The sequence below is a fragment of the Sitophilus oryzae genome, unplaced genomic scaffold, assembly GCF_002938485.1.
Source record: "Sitophilus oryzae breed Bouriz unplaced genomic scaffold, Soryzae_2.0 scaffold_402_pilon_pilon, whole genome shotgun sequence".
Lineage (NCBI taxonomy): Eukaryota > Metazoa > Arthropoda > Insecta > Coleoptera > Curculionidae > Sitophilus > Sitophilus oryzae.
This window is the reverse complement of record NW_022146977.1, coordinates 729,641-752,511: the sequence shown is the minus strand read 5'-3', so window position 1 is coordinate 752,511 and position 22,871 is coordinate 729,641. Positions and strand designations below refer to the sequence as shown.

The 22,871-nt window shown below is 31.5% G+C and overlaps 1 protein-coding gene across 2 annotated transcripts; it reads left to right on the top strand.

Annotated features, from left to right (window-relative positions):
- Positions 1-1,749: 1,749 nt before the first annotated feature.
- Positions 1,750-18,593, top strand: LOC115885621 (retinol dehydrogenase 12-like). Of its 2 annotated transcripts, XM_030904585.1 has the most exons (6): positions 1,750-1,889; positions 5,278-5,598; positions 8,206-8,531; positions 8,979-10,020; positions 13,365-13,685; positions 17,937-17,992. In XM_030904585.1, exons 1-4 carry the CDS (start codon positions 1,757-1,759, stop codon positions 9,219-9,221), a joined length of 1,023 nt encoding a protein of 340 aa, XP_030760445.1. In that variant the 5' UTR covers positions 1,750-1,756; the 3' UTR covers positions 9,222-10,020; positions 13,365-13,685; positions 17,937-17,992. The 2 variants fall into 2 exon arrangements, with proteins under 2 accessions (XP_030760445.1, XP_030760446.1); XM_030904586.1 differs by lacking the exons at positions 1,750-1,889; positions 5,278-5,598; positions 8,206-8,531 and adding an exon at positions 18,324-18,593 and having other exon boundaries at positions 9,708-10,020; positions 17,937-18,259.
- The last annotated feature ends 4,278 nt before the right edge of the window (positions 18,594-22,871 follow it).

Below are 22,871 nucleotides of genomic sequence, written 5' to 3'. Positions count from 1 at the left end.
TCACATAACCTCACATCAACATCAACCACAACCACAGAAGCTAACTGTCACGCCTGTCAATCGTAATATTTGCGCCTATAAATTAAATCAGGATAATGTTTCTATTTCTGTTAAGATTATACCATATTTCTGTCATATTATACCAGATTATACTCTCCTTTTTTATGATTATCGCCTACTCTAGAGAAAAAAACGAGATAAATAGAAAAAATTAAATTTAAAATTTCTAATGTCATTTTAGAGACGTCCTAAAGATGTTTTATTTCGTCATCTTGTAACGTTTTTAGTTCGTTACATGTCTTTGATTATGATATATGATGTCTGGCGTATCATCACCGGATTCCCTATCGTTCAGGCCAGATAATTTATTTGACGCGCTTGGCGTAATTTTTACGTTCTCTAGTCCACAACCCTGTTATCGTTTTGTGGAGGCGCTGTCAATCTCGCGTCTGTCAACTCTCTCCGTGCTTAACCTCACTTTGTATTGATTTCAACAAATAAATGTATTAAAATCTTCAATTATTATTGTTAATCTTCTTGTTTATTTTTGTTGATGTTAGATAAGTAGGTATTTAATACAGATAAAGTAAAGATTTCAGTTAACGTCTCCTTTTTGCTGCCAGGGCCAATCTGGACGGGGCCTACTTTGTTTACGCGGGATCCGAACCGCGGTCCTCGGCCATATCATGGTCAGTGGCCTACCGACTTAGGAAGTGTCTAAATTAACTCTTACTCAGGAGATATCCGATCTTATCCGGCCTCGAACCAGCGTGAATGAGCAGTGTGTATCAATAGATCACTTCTCCCTTGGACAACAGCACGATACAGAGTTTCGAACCGGTCACCCGTCCATCCACCAGTATCGCCTTACGTCGCTTAACTTCGGATGCTTCGGTTCTAATGGGAACCGTTGTTTCAACGTAGCTAGGCAGTTTCCCTTAATAAAGATTGTGTGAGACAGTGAGAAAAATGAGCGAGGGAAAAAATGTAGATAATTTGACACTTTCAAATTTTTTAAAAGTCAGTAATGTCAGTATATGTAGAGGTATAAATTTATGTAGAGGTGGGGGTAATTTTCATCCTTCCTGTACTTTTTCTTGTTTTTTTTCGTGAAAGTCAAATGTTAAAGCACTTAGCAAAACATAGACACTCAAAATTTCATTCAAATCGGAATAACGGTTAATAAAATATCTGAAAAATGTGTTTATTATTATATTTTTAAAGTTTGGTGCTCTCTACAAACGAAGCACTTTTATATAGAGATAAATTGTGTCCAATGGACTTATTTGGATTCCAAAAATACGTAGTAGTATATTGGAACACCCTGTATTTAAGTCTTTATTTGACTTGATGTCTGATTTACACCAGTTGTTAGTTAAATAAATGCAGACTTATGAAAAAAAATAATAGTAACAATGATATATAAATAAATTCCCATTTAGTACTTTTTTTTTTTAGTACCCAAATTTTAATAACAATCACCTAAATAATATAAATTAATACTGAATTATGAATATTTTCATATTCAGAAAAAACTTTTAGTTGGATACTTGATATTCATGACCTATGATTCCTTTTCTTTCTGTACGAGTATTTATTCAAGTAATAATTTAATAACAATCTCATATAAATTTTATATTTTGATATTTTTTTAAACCAGACAATACTTTCAATAAATATATTTATGTAGCCTGTTAAAATTCATTAAGAAGCAATTTTTAGCCTAAAATACCTATTGTAAAATTTAAAATTAAATATGTTATATATAATTATAAGTTTGATCGGTTTGTACTGTGTGACAAAATATGTAGTTTATAAAACCAATGCCAGGTGTAAAAGTTATGTGTGTTTGATGGGGAAAACAGCTCTAATAACAGGTGGAAATTCAGGTAGGTTTTTTTACATATTAGTGTTTTTTTGTGTGAAGCATTCAACAGCAGAGCATATTAAACCACTTTTTGTTTATACAGGGTGTTCCTTAATGACATGCTCACATTTAAGGAGGTGTTTCTTGAACCTTCTCTAAGAAAAAACTAAACATCTTAACTTTTCAGACATAGGGTGGTAAAATTTTCTATTTTTTTCAAAATTTTTATTCTTTCCATTAAATTTACGCATGAAATTGAGAACAACGACAGATTACCATTTCTAGATGTATTAGTTATTAGAAATACTAATAATTGCCTGGAATTTGATATCTATAGGAAAAATACCACCACACGCAGATATATTCCTAATGAATCACATCATAGTGTTGAACATAAAATGGCTAGTTTATATTTCTTAGTTCATAGATTACTTAGTTCCCAACTTTCCAACGAAAGATATGAAATAGAAAGAGATTATATTAGGAACGTAGCTGAGTGTAATGGATATTCTCCTTCACTAGTTGATAAATTAATTAGAAAACGTAGGTTAATGATTTCTGAAAATTCGACTTTTCAAGTGGAGAAAGATACGTCTAAATATTTTTCAATACCGTTTGATAGAGAGTTATCCCGTGGTCTAAAAGGAATTTTTAAGAATGTCAATTATAAACTTGTGTATAGTGCTAATAATAAATTACAACAATTATTAGGTAATCCAAAGGATAAAACACCTCCACTGGAAAGGTCGGGTATTTATGAAATTTCTTGTAAAGATTGTAATCAGAAATATGTTGGGCAAACTAGAAGATCAATATTAACTAGATTCAAGGAACATTTAGCTCAGATAAGATATGGTAGACCGGATAAATCTTGCGTTGCCGAACATATTGTTGATAAAGTACATTGTATAGATCTTAATAATTTAAAATTAATTAAACAAGTCTCAAATTACAGGCAATTAGATGCATATGAAAGCATCAGAATTAATAAATGTAAAGATAGTATGAATAAAAGTTCTTTGTTCCTACTACTCTAGTGGCGGAAATCTAACTGTTACGCTCAATGGGCTTTGACTCAGTTGGCTAGATTTTGCCACGCTCACTCGGTGACCACTGAGCGAGTATATAAACGCTCAACTTGTAGATTGTACTTTAGTTTATAATCATCTGCTGATGATGCTAACATGGTTAGCGAAACGCGCGTCCAGTGTAAAAGTAAAAGTGTTTTGGCGTATTGTGGTGATTTAGTGTTTTATTTTGCTGTGTAACACCAAAGGTTCCAACCCTCAACTGTAATAAAGATAAAAAATGTTTAAAAATGAATGGTGATTTTGAAAATAATTTTTATTTTAAGAGAAGTAAGTGGTGTACCTCTTTTTCTCCAAAAATATTCAATGTAAAACCCGTATGGACGGTACTGGTTAAAATAAATTAATTCTTTGGTACACCAAAAATACCTTTTTGGTGTACTTTAGGTGAACAAAAAATAATATACATGTACTGATTTCTTTCGAAAATCGACTATGGAACTATGAACCCTTCCTGGACACAAACGGTACATTATGGGACAGGAAATTGTAGAGAGAAACAAGCCTTATAACATAGGATACAACATTTTAATGAACAGTGCTTTCCATAAAATCAATAAAATGGAAAATATACGAAATAATATACATGTACTGATTTCTTTCGAAAATCGACTATGGAACTATGAACCCTTCCTGGACACAAACGGTACATTATGGGACAGGAAATTGTAGAGAGAAACAAGCCCTATAACATAGGATACAACATTTTAATGAACAGTGCTTTCCATAAAATCAATAAAATGAAAAATATAGAAATAATATACATGTACTGATTTCTTTCGAAAATCGACTATGGAACTATGAACCCTTCCTGGACACAAACGGTACATTATGTGACAGGAAATTGTAGAGAGAAACAAGCCCTATAACATAGGATACAACATTTTAATGAACAGTGCTTTCCATAAAATCAATAAAATGAAAAATATACGAAATAATATACATGTACTGATTTCTTTCGAAAATCGACAACTATGAAACTATGAACCCTTCCCGGACACAAACGGTACATTCTGAGACAGGAAATTGTAGAGAGAAACAAGCCCTATAACATAGTATACAACATTTTAATGAACAGTGCTTTCCATAAAATCAAGAAAATGAAAAATATACGAAATAATATACATGTACTGATTTCTTTCGAAAATCGACAACTATGAAACTATGAACCCTTCCCGGACACAAACGGTACATTCTGAGACAGGAAATTGTAGAGAGAAACAAGCCCTATAACATAGTATACAACATTTTAATGAACAGTGCTTTCCATAAAATCAAGAAAATGAAAAATATACGAAATAATATACATGTACTGATTTCTTTCGAAAATCGACAACTGTGAAACTATGAACCCTTCCCGGACACAAACGGTACATTGTGAGAATTAGGAAATTGTGGAGAGAAACAAGCCCTATAACATAGGATACAAAATTTTAATGAACAGTGCTTTCCATAAAATCAATAAAATGAAAAATATACAAAATAATATACATGTACTGATTTCTTTCGAAAATCGACAACTGTGAAACTATGAACCCTTCCCGGACACAAACGGTACATTGTGAGACAGGAAATTGTAGAGAGAAACAAGCCCTATAACATAGGATACAACATTTTAATGAACAGTGCTTTCCATAAAATCAATAAAATGAAAAATATACGAAATAATATACCTGTACTGATTTCTTTCGAAAATCGACAACTATGAAACTATGAACCCTTCCCGGACACAAACGGTACATTGTGAGACAGGAAATTGTAGAGAGAAACAAGCCCTATAACATAGGATATAACATTTTAATGAATAGTGGTTTCCATAAAATCAAGAAAATGAAAAATATACGAAATAATATACATGTACTGATTTCTTTCGAAAATCGACAACTGTGAAACTATTAACCCTTCCCGGACACAAACGGTACATTGTGAGACAGGAAATTGTAGAGAGAAACAAGCCCTATAACATAGGATACAACATTTTAATGAACAGTGCTTTCCATAAAATCAATAAAATGAAAAATATACGAAATAATATACATGTACTGTACTTAAATAGGCTGGTTTTGTAAAATAATACCATCTAAAAACGATATTTTTCGTTTGGTAGAGCTTAAATGTTCAGAAAATTTAGTCTAGAAATAAAAAATATATATATTCTATTAAAATATATAGTATTTACACCCTGTATAATATATTTGAGAGCTTTAACTAATTACTAGTTACTCCTACTCTCGGGAAAATTAAAAACCTATAAATCTTCTGTACGTGAACTAATAAACTGAATAATAAATATTTTACATTAAATTAACAATTCCATTTTAGGTATTGGCTTGGAATTAGCTAAATCCCTGGCTTGCAGAGGATGTACCATAATTATAGCGGACAAAAACGACGCTTCATCAACCGTAAAAAGAATGATTAAGGAAACTCATAATCCGAATATATTTTGTGAAACTGTGGATTTTGCCTCATTCAAATCGGTCAGGAAGTTTGCGGAAGAGTTCAAAAGGAAATATGACAAACTACATATTTTAGTAAATAACGCTGGAGTGGGATATCTTCCCACGATTACAGAAGATGGACTAGAAGGCACAATGCAAGTGAATTATTTCAGCCATTTCCTGTTAACTCATCTTTTGTTAGGTAATTACTGCAGAATGTTATTTCTTTTCCTAAAATTTAAGATAAGTATCTATAATCTTTGAAAAAGTTTGGTTTGGTTAGATTAGGTTCATTATTTCATATACAGGGTGTGGTCCCAACTGTATTCCGGAAACTTTGGCAACATATTCTGCAGATAAAAAGAAGTAAAAAAGTTCGTATAAATGTTTGTCCTAAAATGCTTAGATTCGGAGATATAGGCTGTAGAAGTTTCATTTTTATTTCGACTTTTTCCAAATAATTTTTGAAGTAATGTCAATATTTAGATGAAAATCGGTGTCTGGGGGTCTTTTTTGACATGAGAAATTTGATTTTGAGGTCAATATGACTCCTACATGTAGTGGGCGCCACCTACATATTTTTAACTGTTCTGAAGAGTAATAGCTTTTTGTCCGTACCTGTATAATACCACTGAGTAAAAAAAAATATATTCACTACGTTTTTTACATAAAAAAGGTCTCTCGGTAAAAATCGTTAAGAGATATTTGGAATCCAAATTATCAATTCATCTCATCATTAACATGTGTGTCCACGGATTGACTCCCAAAGAGGGAAATGAGGAGATGAAATGCGTAAAGGTAAACAAGGATTTAAAAGTTATTCAAAAAGAAATTAAGTAAAAATATAAAATATTTCTGAACTAGAAGTTCAAAATACCTAATTGTTATTATTATTTTCTAGTTTTCAGTGCACATAAGATAAAACCGTTTAACTTAAAAGTTTTTTTACCGATTTTTTATTTTCTAGTTTTTAGTATTTAACGGAAATGCCTATGGAATATTCCTCATTTTATTTAATTCATTTAGTGCATCATTATTACATGGTTTTTTACCTGATAATTTATTACAATCTAATTCCTCAATATATAGCCCTTCCAGAGACTTGACTCGACTTAGAGCCACGTATGCTTGCCCTTCCTCAAACAATTTTGAGCTCAAATACACTACTGCATGGTCGACTGTGCTGCCCTGCATTTTATGGACGGTGGATGCCCATGACAAAATTAAGGGTAACATCCTTCTTTCAGCCGTACCATAATTGAATTTTGCTGGAAACTGTATGGTTTTCGGGTGTATAACGTGTATGCCCTCTCTGCCAAAGTCAATCCAAACTGATGGTACATCTGTTTCGTACATTTAACCATTTACCAATCCTTTTGTAATATCAATGTTGGACCGCAACATTTTCACAAATTCATCACCTATTTTTTTTTATCTGTCCTTCTAACGTCACACAATCTTGGACACAACTGTTCTGGACACGACTACTCATGCCCTCACCTAATACGCCATTTTGTAACGACGTCCATCTTGGATTTTAAATTTTGTCACAATCACAGTATTCTACTAGTGTAGCCCTTTCATTTGATACCCATATTGAGGGGGTTGTGGAAAAATATGAAATCCGCCATTTTGTACCGGCGGCCATCTTAGATTTACAACGTTATTGATATTACTATATTGTATTGTCATCGGAACTAAAGGTGTGTACCAAATTTCAGATCAATCTGACAACAGGAAGGTACTTAAATTTCAATTTCTAATTTTGACCCAAACAAATAAATAAATACCGTACGGGTCGAGCTAAATAAAACCGTTAAAAAAAATACAAAATTTTCAAATTTCAGTCAAATTAACTATCTACTCAACATGTTTATTTCGAGGGGTAAACCGCGAGACCAATGCGGTGTACAACCCCAAACCAATGCGGACCAATTGTGTGGACTAATGGTGCCGATTAAGTGACAATGTTAACAAATGGAGGAAATTGGCCAATTTTGCAGAGCCAATGGAACCAATTAAGGGGAAATTGACAAATTTTGCAAAGCCAATGGAGCCAATTAAGGGGAAATTAGGGACCAATTATGAACCAATTAAAGGCTAATGTAAAATGACTAACTAAAAAACTAACTAACTTCAAAACAGTTAAAACACATGTAGGTGGCGCCCCCTATAAATAGGAGTCACATTGGCATCAAAATCAAATTTGTCATGTCAAAAAACTCCCAGACACTAATTTTGATCCAAATAATGACGTTACTTCACAAATTATTTGGAAAAAAACGAAATTAAAATGAAACTTCTACACCCTGTATCTCTGAAACTAAGCATTTTAGAACATACATTTATAAGAAATTTATTACTTATTTTTATCTGCAGAATATGCTTCCGAAGTTTCCGGAATACAGTTCGGACCATCCTGTATGAAGTGTACCTGCCTTATCTTGCACTGGACTTTTATAGAGAAATGCAATATCTAGATTGATTCTTTTTTGCACAGGAATATTATACAATGAGATTTGTCATTGTACTTTTCTCTGATTGTACTAAAATACGTGATCTTTCCATAGACTTAAAATAAAATATATTTTATTTTATTTATATATAAATTTATTTTTTATTTAGACAATAAAATATATTTTAAGTCTATGGATCTTACTCTCGATATTTTTTTTCTCAAAAATATTTTCAAATTTCAGTTTCACCCTTAGGCAGCCCAATAAACCATCCCTCAACGTATCTATCACTGCCATCTATCCGAACACAGAAAACCTAAAACCTTACTACAGTTTTCTATTCCGTTTTTCAGAACTACTCATAAAATCAGGGCCAAGTCGAATAATCTATACCAGTTCCTTGGCAGCATATAAAACCAATTTATTAAAGAAACCTTTAGTTGGAAACGAAATTCAGCCCGATGTTCAGCAGTATATGCCCTACGCAAATTCAAAAACAGCTGGCGCTATTATGTCGAAAATTTTATCCAAAAAACTGAGAAATACTGGAGTAACAACAAATGTTTACCATCCTGGAATAATATATACTAATATTTTTAATGAAATATATAATCTTCCTTTCGGTTTGGACCTAATTTATGTAAATCTCCTGAAATTGTGGACCTTGTTATTCGGCAAGGTATAAATCATCATGTAATATACAGGATGTACCAGAAATAAGTGCAAGTATTTTAGTGGATGGTAGATCTCGATAAAAGAAACGTATTTTATCTTTAAGGTTTTCCAAATAAGTCCAAAATAACGGAGTTATTTTACTTTGAAATTTCCAAAAAAAAATGATTTTTTGCTCAAATTTTGAGACCCACTGGATCTTTTCTGGATTTTCTTTCTTTTAAATTTGCTACCTTACTACCTATGTTGCCATATTATCAAGAAATTATGCTTTTTAACCAAAAATTTAAAAAAAATCCGAATTTTCAATTTTTTTCTCTCGCGAAAAAAACCCTCATAGGCGTGTTTCTGGGGTCGAACTATACATACTACCCGTTAAAATACTTGCACTTATTTCTGGGACACCTTGTATAAACTATTATATTATTAATAAAAAATTTAAACCTTTTCATAGAATATTGAAGAAGGAATACAAACAATGTTACATTTGACTACATCTGATGAAGTGGAAAATATATCAGGGGAATATTTCGCAGAATGCAGACCAGTCTGGCAACCTAAACCAGTAAATAATACGATAATATGTGAAGATATTTGGACTTTAAGCGAAGAATATGTGAAGTTAACTCCTGATGAAAAAGTCGAAGGTGTATTAAAAAACCTCTCAGTAAAAAAGACTGAAAATGATTATCTTTGAAATATTTTCGAATAATCTTGTGTTGTTAATATACAGGGTGTTCTAAAAAACATGTGCCATCTCTCGTGGGGAGATTCCTCACGTAAAAATAAGATTCTACTTTGTTTCGTAGCTACAGCGTGCTAAAGTCTTAATAATTATAATTTTCTTCCAAGTACTTTTAATGACTCGAATTAAATTTTGAGTGTAAAAACTGCTATAAGTGCTACACATTTTAATGTATATGTTGGTATGAAAAATAAATCTTATTTTTATGTGAATCTCTCTACCTCGGCACATGTTTTTTTTTGAAACACCCTGTATGTATACTATTTTGATAAAGCACAAAGTATTTTTACTGAATATAATAAATTTGCTAGCCTTATAAAAAAAATGTATATATGCAGTGTATGTAGTAATTAGGTATTATTACAACAAATTTGATTAATAGCATTAGAAATTTTAAATGACATGTTTTCTATGATAAACAATAATATTTTTTCTCCTATATTGTTCCAATACAATTTACTAAACAAGTTGAATTTTTTTTATTACTTTAGACCTAATAGAATAGTTTTTCAATTTGTCCCATACCAGTTATTTTATTCAAATATCTATTACCTCTTGAAATTCATTAAGAAGCTGCTACTATTTGTTTAAAATATCATCTCTGTTGGTAAATTTAATATGTTTTATATAATTCTGAGTTTGATAGGCTTATATTGCGTGATAAAATATATAGTTCATACAACCAATGCCAGGTGTAAAAGTTACGTGTGTTTGATGGGCAAAACGGCGCTAATAACAGGTGGCTATTCAGGTAAGTTATTCTCTTTCGTGTTAGTGAATTATTGCGTAATCCAGTTAGCGTGGTGTTGATGTGCGTATTTAATACAGGATGGGCCGCTGAAAACTTACAATTAGCGATGGGAACTATCGAATGAATTAAACTATCGAATGGTTACTGAATGAATGATTTCAACTATCGAATGGTTTTATTCGAATAAAATCATTTATTCATTTGTATACTAAAGCCTATGTGACAACCTCGCCGTGCGACTAAATGGTTATCGTTGAGCCACGACTATCGAATGCTTTTGATAAATGAAATTTAGTATTCGTTTGAATTTTGTGTGCGCCAGTGCATTATTAGTTCTTCCAAATTTTTATAACTTCGCCGTATAAATACTGTGCTATTTTTGCGTTTATTAAAATATTTAAAATACTAAAATAGTAGTTTTTGTTTTAATTTTATTGACGATTGTGTGCGTGTGCTGGTGGTCAAAATTTTTCTGAAAATTTGTGTGATTTTCCGTAGCCCGATCTTTCAATTATTTAATTTTATATGGTATATGGTGGGAAATTTTGAGAAGTAGCAATTTTTAAGAGAGATGAGATGAACTTACAATTAATTTTAAAAATACATATCTGTATTTTAGATGTTTTAATAATATGAATTAGTTGAACTTAATAATCGTATTTAAGTAATGTGGTTAAGTAAATGGGGTTATCGAACTCAAACTATGAGATGAGAAAATTAAATTGAAAGTTTTACACGTGCCAATTTAAAAAAAAAAGTTAACAATGTTTGTATTTTGTTTATGCTAATTCTCTTACATGTAGTTTTTTGGGAAGAAATATTTCATTTATTTTTTAAATTAAATGCAAATGTAAATATTATTTTTAAATAGTAATATAAGGCACCTAATATAAATAATTTTGATTTCTAATTTTTTATTTATATTTTCCTTCCATTACACTGCATGCTTAGAAAATTAATAAATGTTTATATTTTATGATTTTAAAATTTGTTGTTAATATAACAAATTAGTTCTGTAATTATTATTATTTAATAAACCAACGTTGCCAAAAAATTTAGAGACTATATTATTTTTAAATAGGATCTAATATAAATAATTTTGACATCTAATTTGTTTTTTATATTTTGCTACTACTTAAAAAATGTTTATATTAAATGATTTTAAATTTTGTTGTTAATAGGTATAACAAATTATTACTGTTATTATTATTTATTAAACCAGTCTTTGCTTAAAAACTTTAAAAATCATTTTCCTACATCCAAAATAACAAGTATTATTGCAGTGTAACAAAAAAATATTAATAAAAAAAATGCAAAATATATAGACATAATATCCCTAACTAACTAAAGTCAAACAATAATATTCTTTGCTAATATCAACTAATACCAAAATATGGCAACAGCGCCCTTCATAATGTATTTTCTGTGTAAATAATAGCACCTCAATAAAAAAATAATGTGTCCTTATTTTTATCTGACTCCGCAAAAAATCAAAGATGCCGGCTTCTTTCATAGCATTGCCACCGACCGCTGTCGGGTTTCTCGGAAAGAAACCTACGTCGCGTCGCCGGGCGACAACTAAAATCCAGTTAATATTTTATTATAATCGATCCTGACGAATAAATGAATGAATTTTATAACGAATGAATTTTATAAATGAATGGTTTTTGCTGCCGAATTACTAGAATACAATATTTCAAAGCAGATGACGCATCTATTCGATAATTTTTATTCGAATAGTTTTCAACGAATGTTTTCTTACTAGCTATCGAATTATTCGAATGAATTGCAACTATCGAATGTTTCGATAGTATTCATTCGATAGTTCCCACTACTACTTACAATGGCTATAATTTTTAAACCAAAAAAGATATCAAAAAAATAAAAAATACCTTTTCTATAATATCGAGGGGGAATACATATGACGTATTTTTTGAACCACCCCGACCTACCCCTAAGGCGGCACCACTACTCACTGGAAAATCTTAAATGGCAATACCTCACTTGTGGCGCCTTTTTGGAAAGCCCATGAAAAATGCTACACATAGCCATCTGGAAAGTTTTGAGAGAAAAAGGAATACCCGAAAAAATAATCCGCATGATTAAAATGCTTTATCATGATGCTACAAGCTGTGTATTACATAAAGGTTAAGTGGGGGAGAAATTTTCTATTGCAGTAGGTGTAAAACAGGGCTGTATACTTTCGCCGCTACTCTTTAACATCGTTCTGGATGTAGCACTAAATAGAGCATTTAAAGAACCACTAGGGATACAATGGGGACTCTTAAGCAGGCTAGAAGACCTGGATTACGCAGACGATCTATGCATCTTTTCCCATTCACATTCGGATATGTCTCAAAAACTTCTTAGACTCCAAGAGGAAGCTAATAATGTCGGTCTTCAAATCAACGTGGCGAAAACCAAAGAAATGAGGTCAAATACTCCCAACAACCAAGATCTATACCTCTCCAACCGAGCCATCGAAAGAGTTGATGAATTTCAGTACCTGGGAAGTATGGTTCACAGCGATGGGGGCACAGAGAAAAATATAGAGGAAAGGATTTTGAAGGCACAAAGAGCTTTTGGCATGCTTACACCTGTGTGGAACTCCTCTATATATAGCAAAAAAACTAAAGTCCAGCTCTTCAATAGCAATGTCAAATCTATTTTGCTTTATGGATGCGAAACATGGAAGGTTACGCGTGGTCTCATGGATCGCCTACAGGTGTTTGTTAACAAGTGTCTTCGAAGAATATTGATAATTTTCTGGCCCAATCAAATTAACAACGAAGAACTGTGGAGAAGAACATCACAAAATCGAATAGATATCGCAATTAAGAAAAGAAAGTGGGGCTGGATTGGGCACATTTTGCCCAGACCCCACAGAGATATCGCTAGACAGGCACTTGAATGTAATCCACAGGGAAGACGTGCCAGGGGAAGATCAAGGAATACCTGGAGAAAAACAGTAACCTCTGAAGCCCAAGAGGTCGGGAAAACATGGGGAGAGATCAAATAGACAGCTCAGAATAGGATCAGATGGAAACATCTCTTAGAAGCCCTATGTCCCACGAAGGGATGACGGGAACATGCTAAACCGATGATCATAAAGTTTTTCACCCTGCGTGTACCCACATAATATACTATTATGTAAGTTGGCTTAGTCGAATTTATATTTTGAATAACACAAGCAACACCAATAGTAATGGTATAATATATTACGATTGATTAAAAACGATTAAACAACGGAAAAGACAAACACAGTAAAATACGAAATAAAATTTGAAAAAAAATACAACTAAAAGTTTATCTATATTCACACAACTGTAAGCATCTAATTTCAGGTTTGGGCTCGGAATTGGCCAAATCCCTAGCTTCCAGAGGATGTACTATTGTAATAGCTGACAAAAACGATTCTTCATCAACCGTTAAAAGGTTAATTAGAGAAACTCATAATCCGAACATATTTTATGAACATGTGAATTTCGCCTCATTCAAATCGGTCAGAAAGTTTGCCAAAGAGTTCAAAAAGAAATTCAGTAAACTGCACATTTTAGTAAATAACGCTGGACTGGCATATCTACCCATAATCACAGAAGATGGCTTAGAAGGCACAATGCAAGTGAACTATTTCAGCCATTTTCTATTGACTCATCTTTTGTTAGGTAAGATCAACTTCAATATTATTATAGTTTCACTAAAATTGGAACAATTGCTTACATCGACTAACCTTTAGTTACATGAAGATCACAAGGTATTATAGTGTACAGGGTGGGTCAAATTAGACGCTTTTAAAGGGAAACACCCTTTTCTATAGGAGATACATGAAAATTAATATCGGTGTCTGGAGCTCAATTTTCATAAAAAACATGATGGTGAAAACCGCACATAAATATCTGTTACCGTTTCGGAGTTACTGGGTGTTTTTCAAAAATGTGCATTTTTAACAAATCGCTGTAACTTTTTTGCTATAGAAAATTTTGTATTTCTATGCAAACATTTCCAAAGCACCTTTTTACGTCGAATTTAATGGTTTAAGTATAATTTTTTTAAAATTAATAATTTAAGAGTTATCGACAGAAAAATCGATTATTTTATTTGGGACACCCTCTATATTTTTAATTAACTGAAAAGAATTTAAAATTACCTTTCCAAAAATATAGCACACTTGATATTTTGTTATAATCCCCTTCGATATACAGAATTTTTAAAAGTTCGCCACTTTTAACTAGTAGGCTTTGGACCCCTTATTGATGATATGCCCTTAGAATGGAACTCGAAAACATATCGTCCTATTTCTGCCAAAAGTCACTAACTATGTTTTGAAGCGGAGAATCGATTGCAAAAGTCATTAACTACGATTTCTGGCTATTTATGTTTTATTTTAATACCGAATAGTTACTAACTATAACATCTTTATGCAATGCAATTCATCTTTAGACGCATTTTTCTCGGAAGTAATAAAAAGTAAGTTAGTGACTTTTGGCAGCAATGGGACGATATTTTTCCAGCAAGACGACGCGACGCACTGCCTCTGAACGCTGAAGTTATCAGAAAATTTTTGCAGCCCATTTCAAAAATAATTTAATAGCTAACCAAGATCCAACCGTTGGCCGTCGAGGCCGCCTGACTTAGTGCCCATGGATCTAATCCTATGGATATATTTGCGGAAGAATAAAGGTTTCTTATTCTTCCGTATAATCTAGACAAGAATTAGAAATACTTAGCAGTTATGAGAGGGTATCTTTCAACCCCATTGAGTTAATGAATACCGCGAGAAATGTTCAAAAACTGTCCCGTCTGTCCACAACAGAAGACGGTCGATATGTCGAACACCTGTAGCAAAATTTCATGTCTTGGTTTGCTATTTATTTTTATTGTTATTAGATATAGTTTAAATGTGTTGATGTTGGTTAAATATATTTTAAATTGTTATAAAATTCTGCATCTCTCATAGCAAATATTATTTTCGTTTTAATTGATGCTCACAGCTAGAATTTTTTTGCATTACAGCCGGTGCCGTTCAAAGCCTACTTATTTAAAGCGGGCGAATTTTTATATATTCTATATGTCGAAGAGGAATCCAGCAAAATATCAAGTGTGTTATATTTTTGGAAAGGTAATTTTAAATTCTTTTCAATAAATTAAAAATATACAGGGTGTCCCATATAAAAAATCAAGTTTTCTGTTGATAATTCTTAAATTATTAATTTTAAAAATTATACTTAAACCATAAATTCTACGTAACAAGGTGCTTTGGAAATGTTTTCATAAAAATACAAAATTTTCCATAGCAAAAAGTTACAGCGATTTGTTAAAAATGCATATTTTTGAAAAACACCCCGTAACTCCGAAACGGTAACAGATATCGATATGCGGTTTTCACCATCATGTTTTTGACAAAAATTGAGCTCCAGACACCGATATTAGTTTTTGTCTATCTCCCATAGAAAAGGGTGTTTCCATTTAAAAGCGTCGAATTTGATCCACCCTGTACATTTTTAAAAAATCCCTGTAACTTTTTTTCTATGGAAAAATGTTGTATTTTTATGAAAACATTTCCAAAGCACCTTTTTACGTAGAATTTAATGGTTTAACAGGACACCCTGTATATTTTTAATCCATGGAAGAGAATTTAAAAATACCTTTCCAAAAATATAGCATACTTGATATTTTGCTCGATTAAGTAGGCTTTGAACGACGCCGGCTGTAATGCAAAAAAATTCTAGCTGTGAGCAGCAGTTAAAACGAAAATAATATTTGCAATGAGAGATGCAGAATTTTATAACAATTTAAACTAAATTTAACAACATCAACACATTTAAATTATATCTAATAACAATAAAAATTAATAGCAAACCAAGTCATGAGATTTTGCTACAGGTGTTTGACATGTCGACCCTCTTCTGTTATGGACAGACAGAACCGTTTTTGAACATTTCTCGCGGAATTCATTAACTCAGTAGGGGTGACAGATACCCTCGCATAACCACTAAGTACTTCTAATTCTTGTCTAGCTTATACGGGCAATTCTTCCGCAAAGATAAAAATCCATAGGCGCTAAGTCCGGCGGCCTCGACGGCCAACGGCTGGGATCTTGGTTAGCTAATCAATTATTCTGGAAATTGGCTGCAAAAGTTAGCTGATAACTTCAGCGTTCTGAGGCGGTGCTTCGTCGAAAAATATGTTTTCGCGTTCCATTCGGGGCGGATCATCAATAAAGGGTCCAAAGCCTACCCAAGCAGCATTTGGACGTTGGGACAACGTTGTGTCACGCGACCAAACGTCGGGGCGCAACGTCGGCATAACCTCGTGCCAACCCTAGTCTGCACTAGTTTGGAGAATAATTTTTGGGTCGAAACGACGTTGGATACCGACGTTGGCTAGAAGCCTAATTTAATACAAACTGCAACGTTGTTTAAAATCCTAATTCACAGAAATACAAAACTAATATGGCGTCTAGGTCGCGTTTTATCCTAAATTGGGATAATTATAGTAAAAATATTATTTTTATGATTTAGTTAGAGACATATGTCAGATGGCAGTGAAGGAAAACAAAACAAAAGTATTTAAGTGTGGAGGATGTTTGAAGATCATAATTATTGAAACACTTTAACCGACTCTGTAACTCGTTACCCAAGGCAAAAAAGTTAAACGCAAACAACTTTATTGATAAATCTATTGTTTCTACTTTGAAAAATACTAATGGGCCTTAAAATTAAAGAAGTTTTAAAAATTTTCTTGAATTTTTTTTTTAGTACAATGAGAATAATTTATTCGCAGTCGAAAAAATTGTTTCCGCGTGTTTTTTAGGGTCAAATATTTCAAGTTAATGTATTCAAAAAGCAAGAATTGCTATTTTAGGAACGAAACATTTTCTTATTTAACAACATGGCGGCTTTCACTTTGTTGTTTTGGAGATTAAGATGGAGTAGTTCGAGTAGTCGCATACTGGACTAATAAAATCGCAGTTCAGCCTTAACAGGTAGTATACTAGTCGCAAGATTGCCTAATTTAGTCATCCTAGAGTCTAGCTTGTGCCGCTCTCTATAATCTAAATAAACGAGGGAGTGGATAAACTATCGGTAATATATGTCGATGTATATTTAAATTTAGTTTTATATGTACCTTTCTTATGTCCCATTTTAATTAAGTTTTTTTATAAAAACAAAAACAGCACTGAACTGTCTGACTGAACAGAACAATGAAGTGAAAATTTAAGATTTAAGGTTATGGTTCAATACAGTTGCAAAAAGGTAGTGACTCGACGTCCTACCAACGTAAGAATAACGAAATCTAAACAACGTTGGAATTAGTAAAACAGACGACGTTTGCATAACGTTGAAATAGGTCCTGAAACTGACGTCGGAAAACTCTATATTGTCCAACGTTGTAACTACGTTGTCCGAATCACCTAAAGATCACTTAAGCAAAAAAGGGTACAAAACAACGTTTATTCGACGTCGCAGAAGCTTCTACTTTGCTGTAGTACTAGTCCAACGTCGGTACAACGTTATAAAAACGTTTAAATTTATTTTAATACCCAAGGTAGGGAGCTAACTATTTTTTGTAACTAATCCAACGTTGTGTTTAGTAAACATGTGGTCGCAAGTCGTGAAAATGCTACTTGGGTAGTAGTTAAAAGTGGCGAACTTTTAAAAATTCTGTATTTCAAAAGGGATTATAACAAAATATCAAGTGTGCTATATTTTTGCTAAATATACAGGGCGTCCCAAATAAAAAATCAATTTTTCTGTTGATAACTCTTAAATTATTAATTTAAAAATAATATCTCCTACAGAAAAGGGTATGTCGAATTTGTGACATCTTCATCTATACTATTTACTCTCATCTATGCATTAACACAACATGTAAAATCATCAAATCTACCAATTGATTTTTATTTATTTTTCCAGATTTACTTCTAAAATCGGCGCCAAGTCGAATAATATACACTAGTTCCTTGGCAGCTTATCGAACTAATTTCTTGGAGAAACCTCTAGTTGGAAATGAAATACAGACTGATGGTCAGAAGTATATGCCCTATTCGAATTCAAAGGCTGCCGGTGCTGTTATGTCGAAAGTTTTATCCAAAAAACTGAAAAATTCTAGAGTAACATCTAACGTTTACCATCCCGGCATTATTTACACTAATATTCTCAAAGAAGCATCCCTTCCTTTGGGTTTGGACTTACTTTATCTATATACCCTGAAATTGTGGACAATGTGTTTCGGAAAAGTATGAAATATCGGGTAATATTTGAGAAGTATTACAATACACTTTATAATATTTTTTATAATAGGATGTGGATGAAGGAATACAGACAGTGTTGCACTTAGCAACGTCTGATGAAGTCGAACAGATATCAGGACAGTTTTTCATAGAATGTCGACCAGTTTGGCAACCAAAACCAATCTATGATTCGAAAAAATGTGAAGAAGTCTGGACTGCAAGTGAAAAGTATGTCAAGTTAAAACCCGAAGAAAAAGTTGATGTTATATTAAAAAATTTTAGTAAAAACGACTAAAAATTCTCTTTTACAATAAATAAAATATTGTTTTATTAGAAGTAAAAATGAATTTTTTTTTGGCGAAGATGTACGTTTGGCATTACAGGGGCGGCACAAAAAGGCATTTTTACACCGAATAGAACATGTTATTTTTTGCTGTAGGTTGGACTAATAGTAATAATAACTAACGGTAATAATATTTAATCATAAATAAGGTAAAATATATAATTTATTAATTTAATCAATTGTAATTAATAAAGTTGCGTTTATCTCATCAAGGAGGCCGAATTCGACAAAATATCAAGAGGTAACTTTTAATTGGTATTAAACGGCCTACACAATTCTGATATGAAAAGAAGAAAGTCAGTAGCGCACATGTTTTTTTTAAATATTCCAGTGACAACCCATATGCACGTCCCTGATGAATTTATCGACACTTTTTAGCATTAAAATATGTAACACTTTTACCACAGAATATCTAGCTACGCAACAGAAAAATACTCGAAATGAAAGAGCTAAAATTGCACAAATAGAATACTAGATGGCGCGACAATATCATAATCAGAATATAATTAGAAATGTGTTCTTTTTTTATAAATTGGATTAGGATCGAAAGAAATCAACAGAAGTCCTTTGTTTTAAATTTGTCGACGTTTCGCAAAATTTATTTGCATCTTCAGGACACTACAAAGTTAAGAGAGCAGAAAATACAATCAAATAAAAGTTTTTTCAAAAATTTAACAAACAACCCAAAACACATATCATGGAATTCCACACATATACAATTGGTAAAACTACCCTAATGTTAACAATTAAATAAAATATATGTATATGTTACTCACATTTAAATCTGGACTTTCTTAGTCATATCCATTAATACACGGATGGTATAGAGGGGAGTGGTATATATCCCTTTTTTCCTTTTAAAACACATAACACACTTACATAAAAAAAAACATATAACACAATTATGTATAGAGAAATATCACGAAAATCTTTTCCTTTCACAGACAAGCAGTGCAGATGTACCTACGTTGACCGTATACAGAGAGCAACTAATTCTAGTTGATAAAATACTAATATAATTTTTACCTGGAGATAAAGAACAGTTGAAAAAAGAAACATATAAAAATATTATTTGGATTTAAACCATTATTTTGAAGTTATATTATTTAATTTTTGAAAGAATATTAAAATATGCTGTACTCAGGTTTTCTACGTCTGTTCTTTTATTAACGCAATTTTTGTTTTTTTGGATTTCTATCATCTCTGCAAATAATCTTTTCTTATAATTAGATTGTGTTTGTAAAATAGTGGTATTGTCAAAATCGAAGTTATGGCCTGTCTCTATTTTGTGTTCTACTAATGCGGTAGGATTAGATTTCAAAAGAAAGTTCCTTTGATCATTTTTATGTTCATTCAATCTTTGTTTTAAATATCTACCGGTCTGCCCAACATAGCTTTTAGGACATTGAGTACAAGGAATGTTATATATTATGCCGGATTTCAGTTCTTTTTTATTCTTTGATTTTGTTTTTGAAAAGAACCGTCTCTTTATGGTGTTATGACTCCTTGTTGTAATTTTTATTTTTTCCTGTTTTTTTGTAGTATGACCCTTAAATGTGTTTTTAATTTGTTCTGACAGACAGTCGATATAAGGTATTTTACAATAAACTTCTCTATCATTTTGGTTAGTAGATTTTACAACGGTTTTCTTGTTAAGAATTTTTTTAATCATAGATATTGGATAATTATTTTTAATCAACATGCTTTCGATATATTTTAAATTTTTATTATGAAAATTAATTGATGATAGTGATGTAGCTCTGATTTTCAGGTTATTAATAACATTAATTTTTTGTTTCAAAGAATGTTCGGAGGAATAATTGAGAAATCTCTCAGAGAATGTCGGCTTGTGATACCAATCTGTCTCTATTAATTGATTGTGTCTAATTAGTCTCACGTCAAGGAATGCTATGCTGTTGTTTATTTCTTTCTCCAATGTAAATTGTAGTTTAGGGTGATAACAATTAAATATGTCTAATATACTTTGTTCTTGATTAATAGGAATTGAAGTTATAATATCATCAACATAACGTTTAAAAAACGGCAATTGAAAAGGAAGTTTTTTAATACATTGATCCTGTAAATCCTGCATAACTAAATCAGAACAAATCGGTGATAAACAATTACCCATTCCCAGTCCATATATCTGTTGATAAAACTCATCTTGGTATTGAAAGTAGTTGTTATCAAAAATAAATGTTAACAGTTCAACAAATCTATGTAAGGGAATTTTTATTTCATTTTCTATAAGATGCCATTTCTTATTAACTATATTAATTACTATATCTGTAGGAATGTTAGTAAAAAGTGATATAACGTCCAAAGATATGAGTTGATAATCTTTAGGTAATTTAATGCTTTTTATATCATTAACAAATTCAAATGAATTTCGGACATAACTGTCGTTCTTGACAAACATACCATTTAAAAGAGATGCTAAAAAACCTGTCAGAGAGTACAGAGGTGATCCCACAAACGATACTATGGGTCTGAAAGGTCGATTATTTTTATGTATTTTTGGCTGAAAATAAATCTTCGGTGGATTAGCAGCACCAGTTTTTAATTTCTTACCTTGCTCGTTGTCAATAAAACCTTCTCTTACTAAAGTGTCAATAATTTTTTTGTTTTTATTTTGAACTGTTATCGTTGGATCTTTTTTTAATTTTTTATATGTCGTTTCATCTCTTAGAATATTTTGAGATTTTTCTAGATATTCAGTTCTATTAATGATAACGGTAGTATTACCCTTATCTGCCTTTAATACTAATATATTATCTTTATTCTTACTAAGAAAAATAGCCGTTTGTTTTATCATGTTTTGAAATTGCTTTCTTTGAAAACTTAAAGGCTTATTGGAACGAACAAAGTTTGTTGTAATATTTATACATTGATTTCGTATTTGAATGCTCGTCTCGTCTTCGAACATATCTAAAATATACTCTAAATCTATAATTAGGTCTTTTAAAGGTTCATTTCCTTTATCGTAAGGTAAATTAAAAATTTTCTCCTAAACTTAGTATATACTGTACCTCATTTGGTACATCTACATCACTGTGATTTACAATCCATTTATTATTTACTTCGACCCTTTGTATAGGATTTTGTAATTTAACAAGTTTATTGAACTTATTTATTTGTTTGGCTTTATATTTTTTAATTGATTACAATAAAACTTTTCTTGGCTATTCTTAAATCTATCAAGATCTGATGTATTTAAAGTGTTTTTCAGAACATTGACAGCTAATATTTTGTTAGATTCTAATTGCTTAATTTTCCAATGTATAAAAAAAAAAAAAAAATTCCCTTACATAGATTTGTTGAACTGTTAACATTTATTTTTGATAACAACTACTTTCAATACCAAGATGAGTTTTATCAACAGATATATGGACTGGGAATGGGTAATTGTTTATCACCGATTTGTTCTGATTTAGTTATGCAGGATTTACAGGATCAATGTATTAAAAAACTTCCTTTTCAATTGCCGTTTTTTAAACGTTATGTTGATGATATTATAACTTCAATTCCTATTAATCAAGAACAAAGTATATTAGACATATTTAATTGTTATCACCCTAAACTACAATTTACATTGGAGAAAGAAATAAACAACAGCATAGCATTCCTTGACGTGAGACTAATTAGACACAATCAATTAATAGAGACAGATTGGTATCACAAGCCGACATTCTCTGAGAGATTTCTCAATTATTCCTCCGAACATTCTTTGAAACAAAAAATTAATGTTATTAATAACCTGAAAATCAGAGCTACATCACTATCATCAATTAATTTTCATAATAAAAATTTAAAATATATCGAAAGCATGTTGATTAAAAATAATTATCCAATATCTATGATTAAAAAAATTCTTAACAAGAAAACCGTTGTAAAATCTACTAACCAAAATGATAGAGAAGTTTATTGTAAAATACCTTATATCGACTGTCTGTCAGAACAAATTAAAAACACATTTAAGGGTCATACTACAAAAAAACAGGAAAAAATAAAAATTACAACAAGGAGTCATAACACCATAAAGAGACGGTTCTTTTCAAAAACAAAATCAAAGAATAAAAAAGAACTGAAACCGGCATAATATATAACATTCCTTGTACTCAATGTCCTAAAAGCTATGTTGGGCAGACCGGTAGATATTTAAAACAAAGATTGAATGAACATAAAAATGATCAAAGGAACTTTCTTTTGAAATCTAATCCTACCGCATTAGTAGAACACAAAATAGAGACAGGCCATAACTTCGATTTTGACAAT

What these genes read in the sequence shown, in the direction of transcription:
- LOC115885621 (XM_030904585.1), top strand. Translation starts at nt 1,757, where the DNA reads ATGTTATATATAATTATAAGTTTGATCGGTTTGTACTGTGTGACAAAA. An exon ending in AATAACAGGTGGAAATTCAG is followed by an intron (nt 1,890 to 5,277) that starts GTAGGTTTTTTT and finishes ATTCCATTTTAG; the next exon opens with GTATTGGCTTGGAATTAGCT. An exon ending in GTTAACTCATCTTTTGTTAG is followed by an intron (nt 5,599 to 8,205) that starts GTAATTACTGCA and finishes TCCGTTTTTCAG; the next exon opens with AACTACTCATAAAATCAGGG.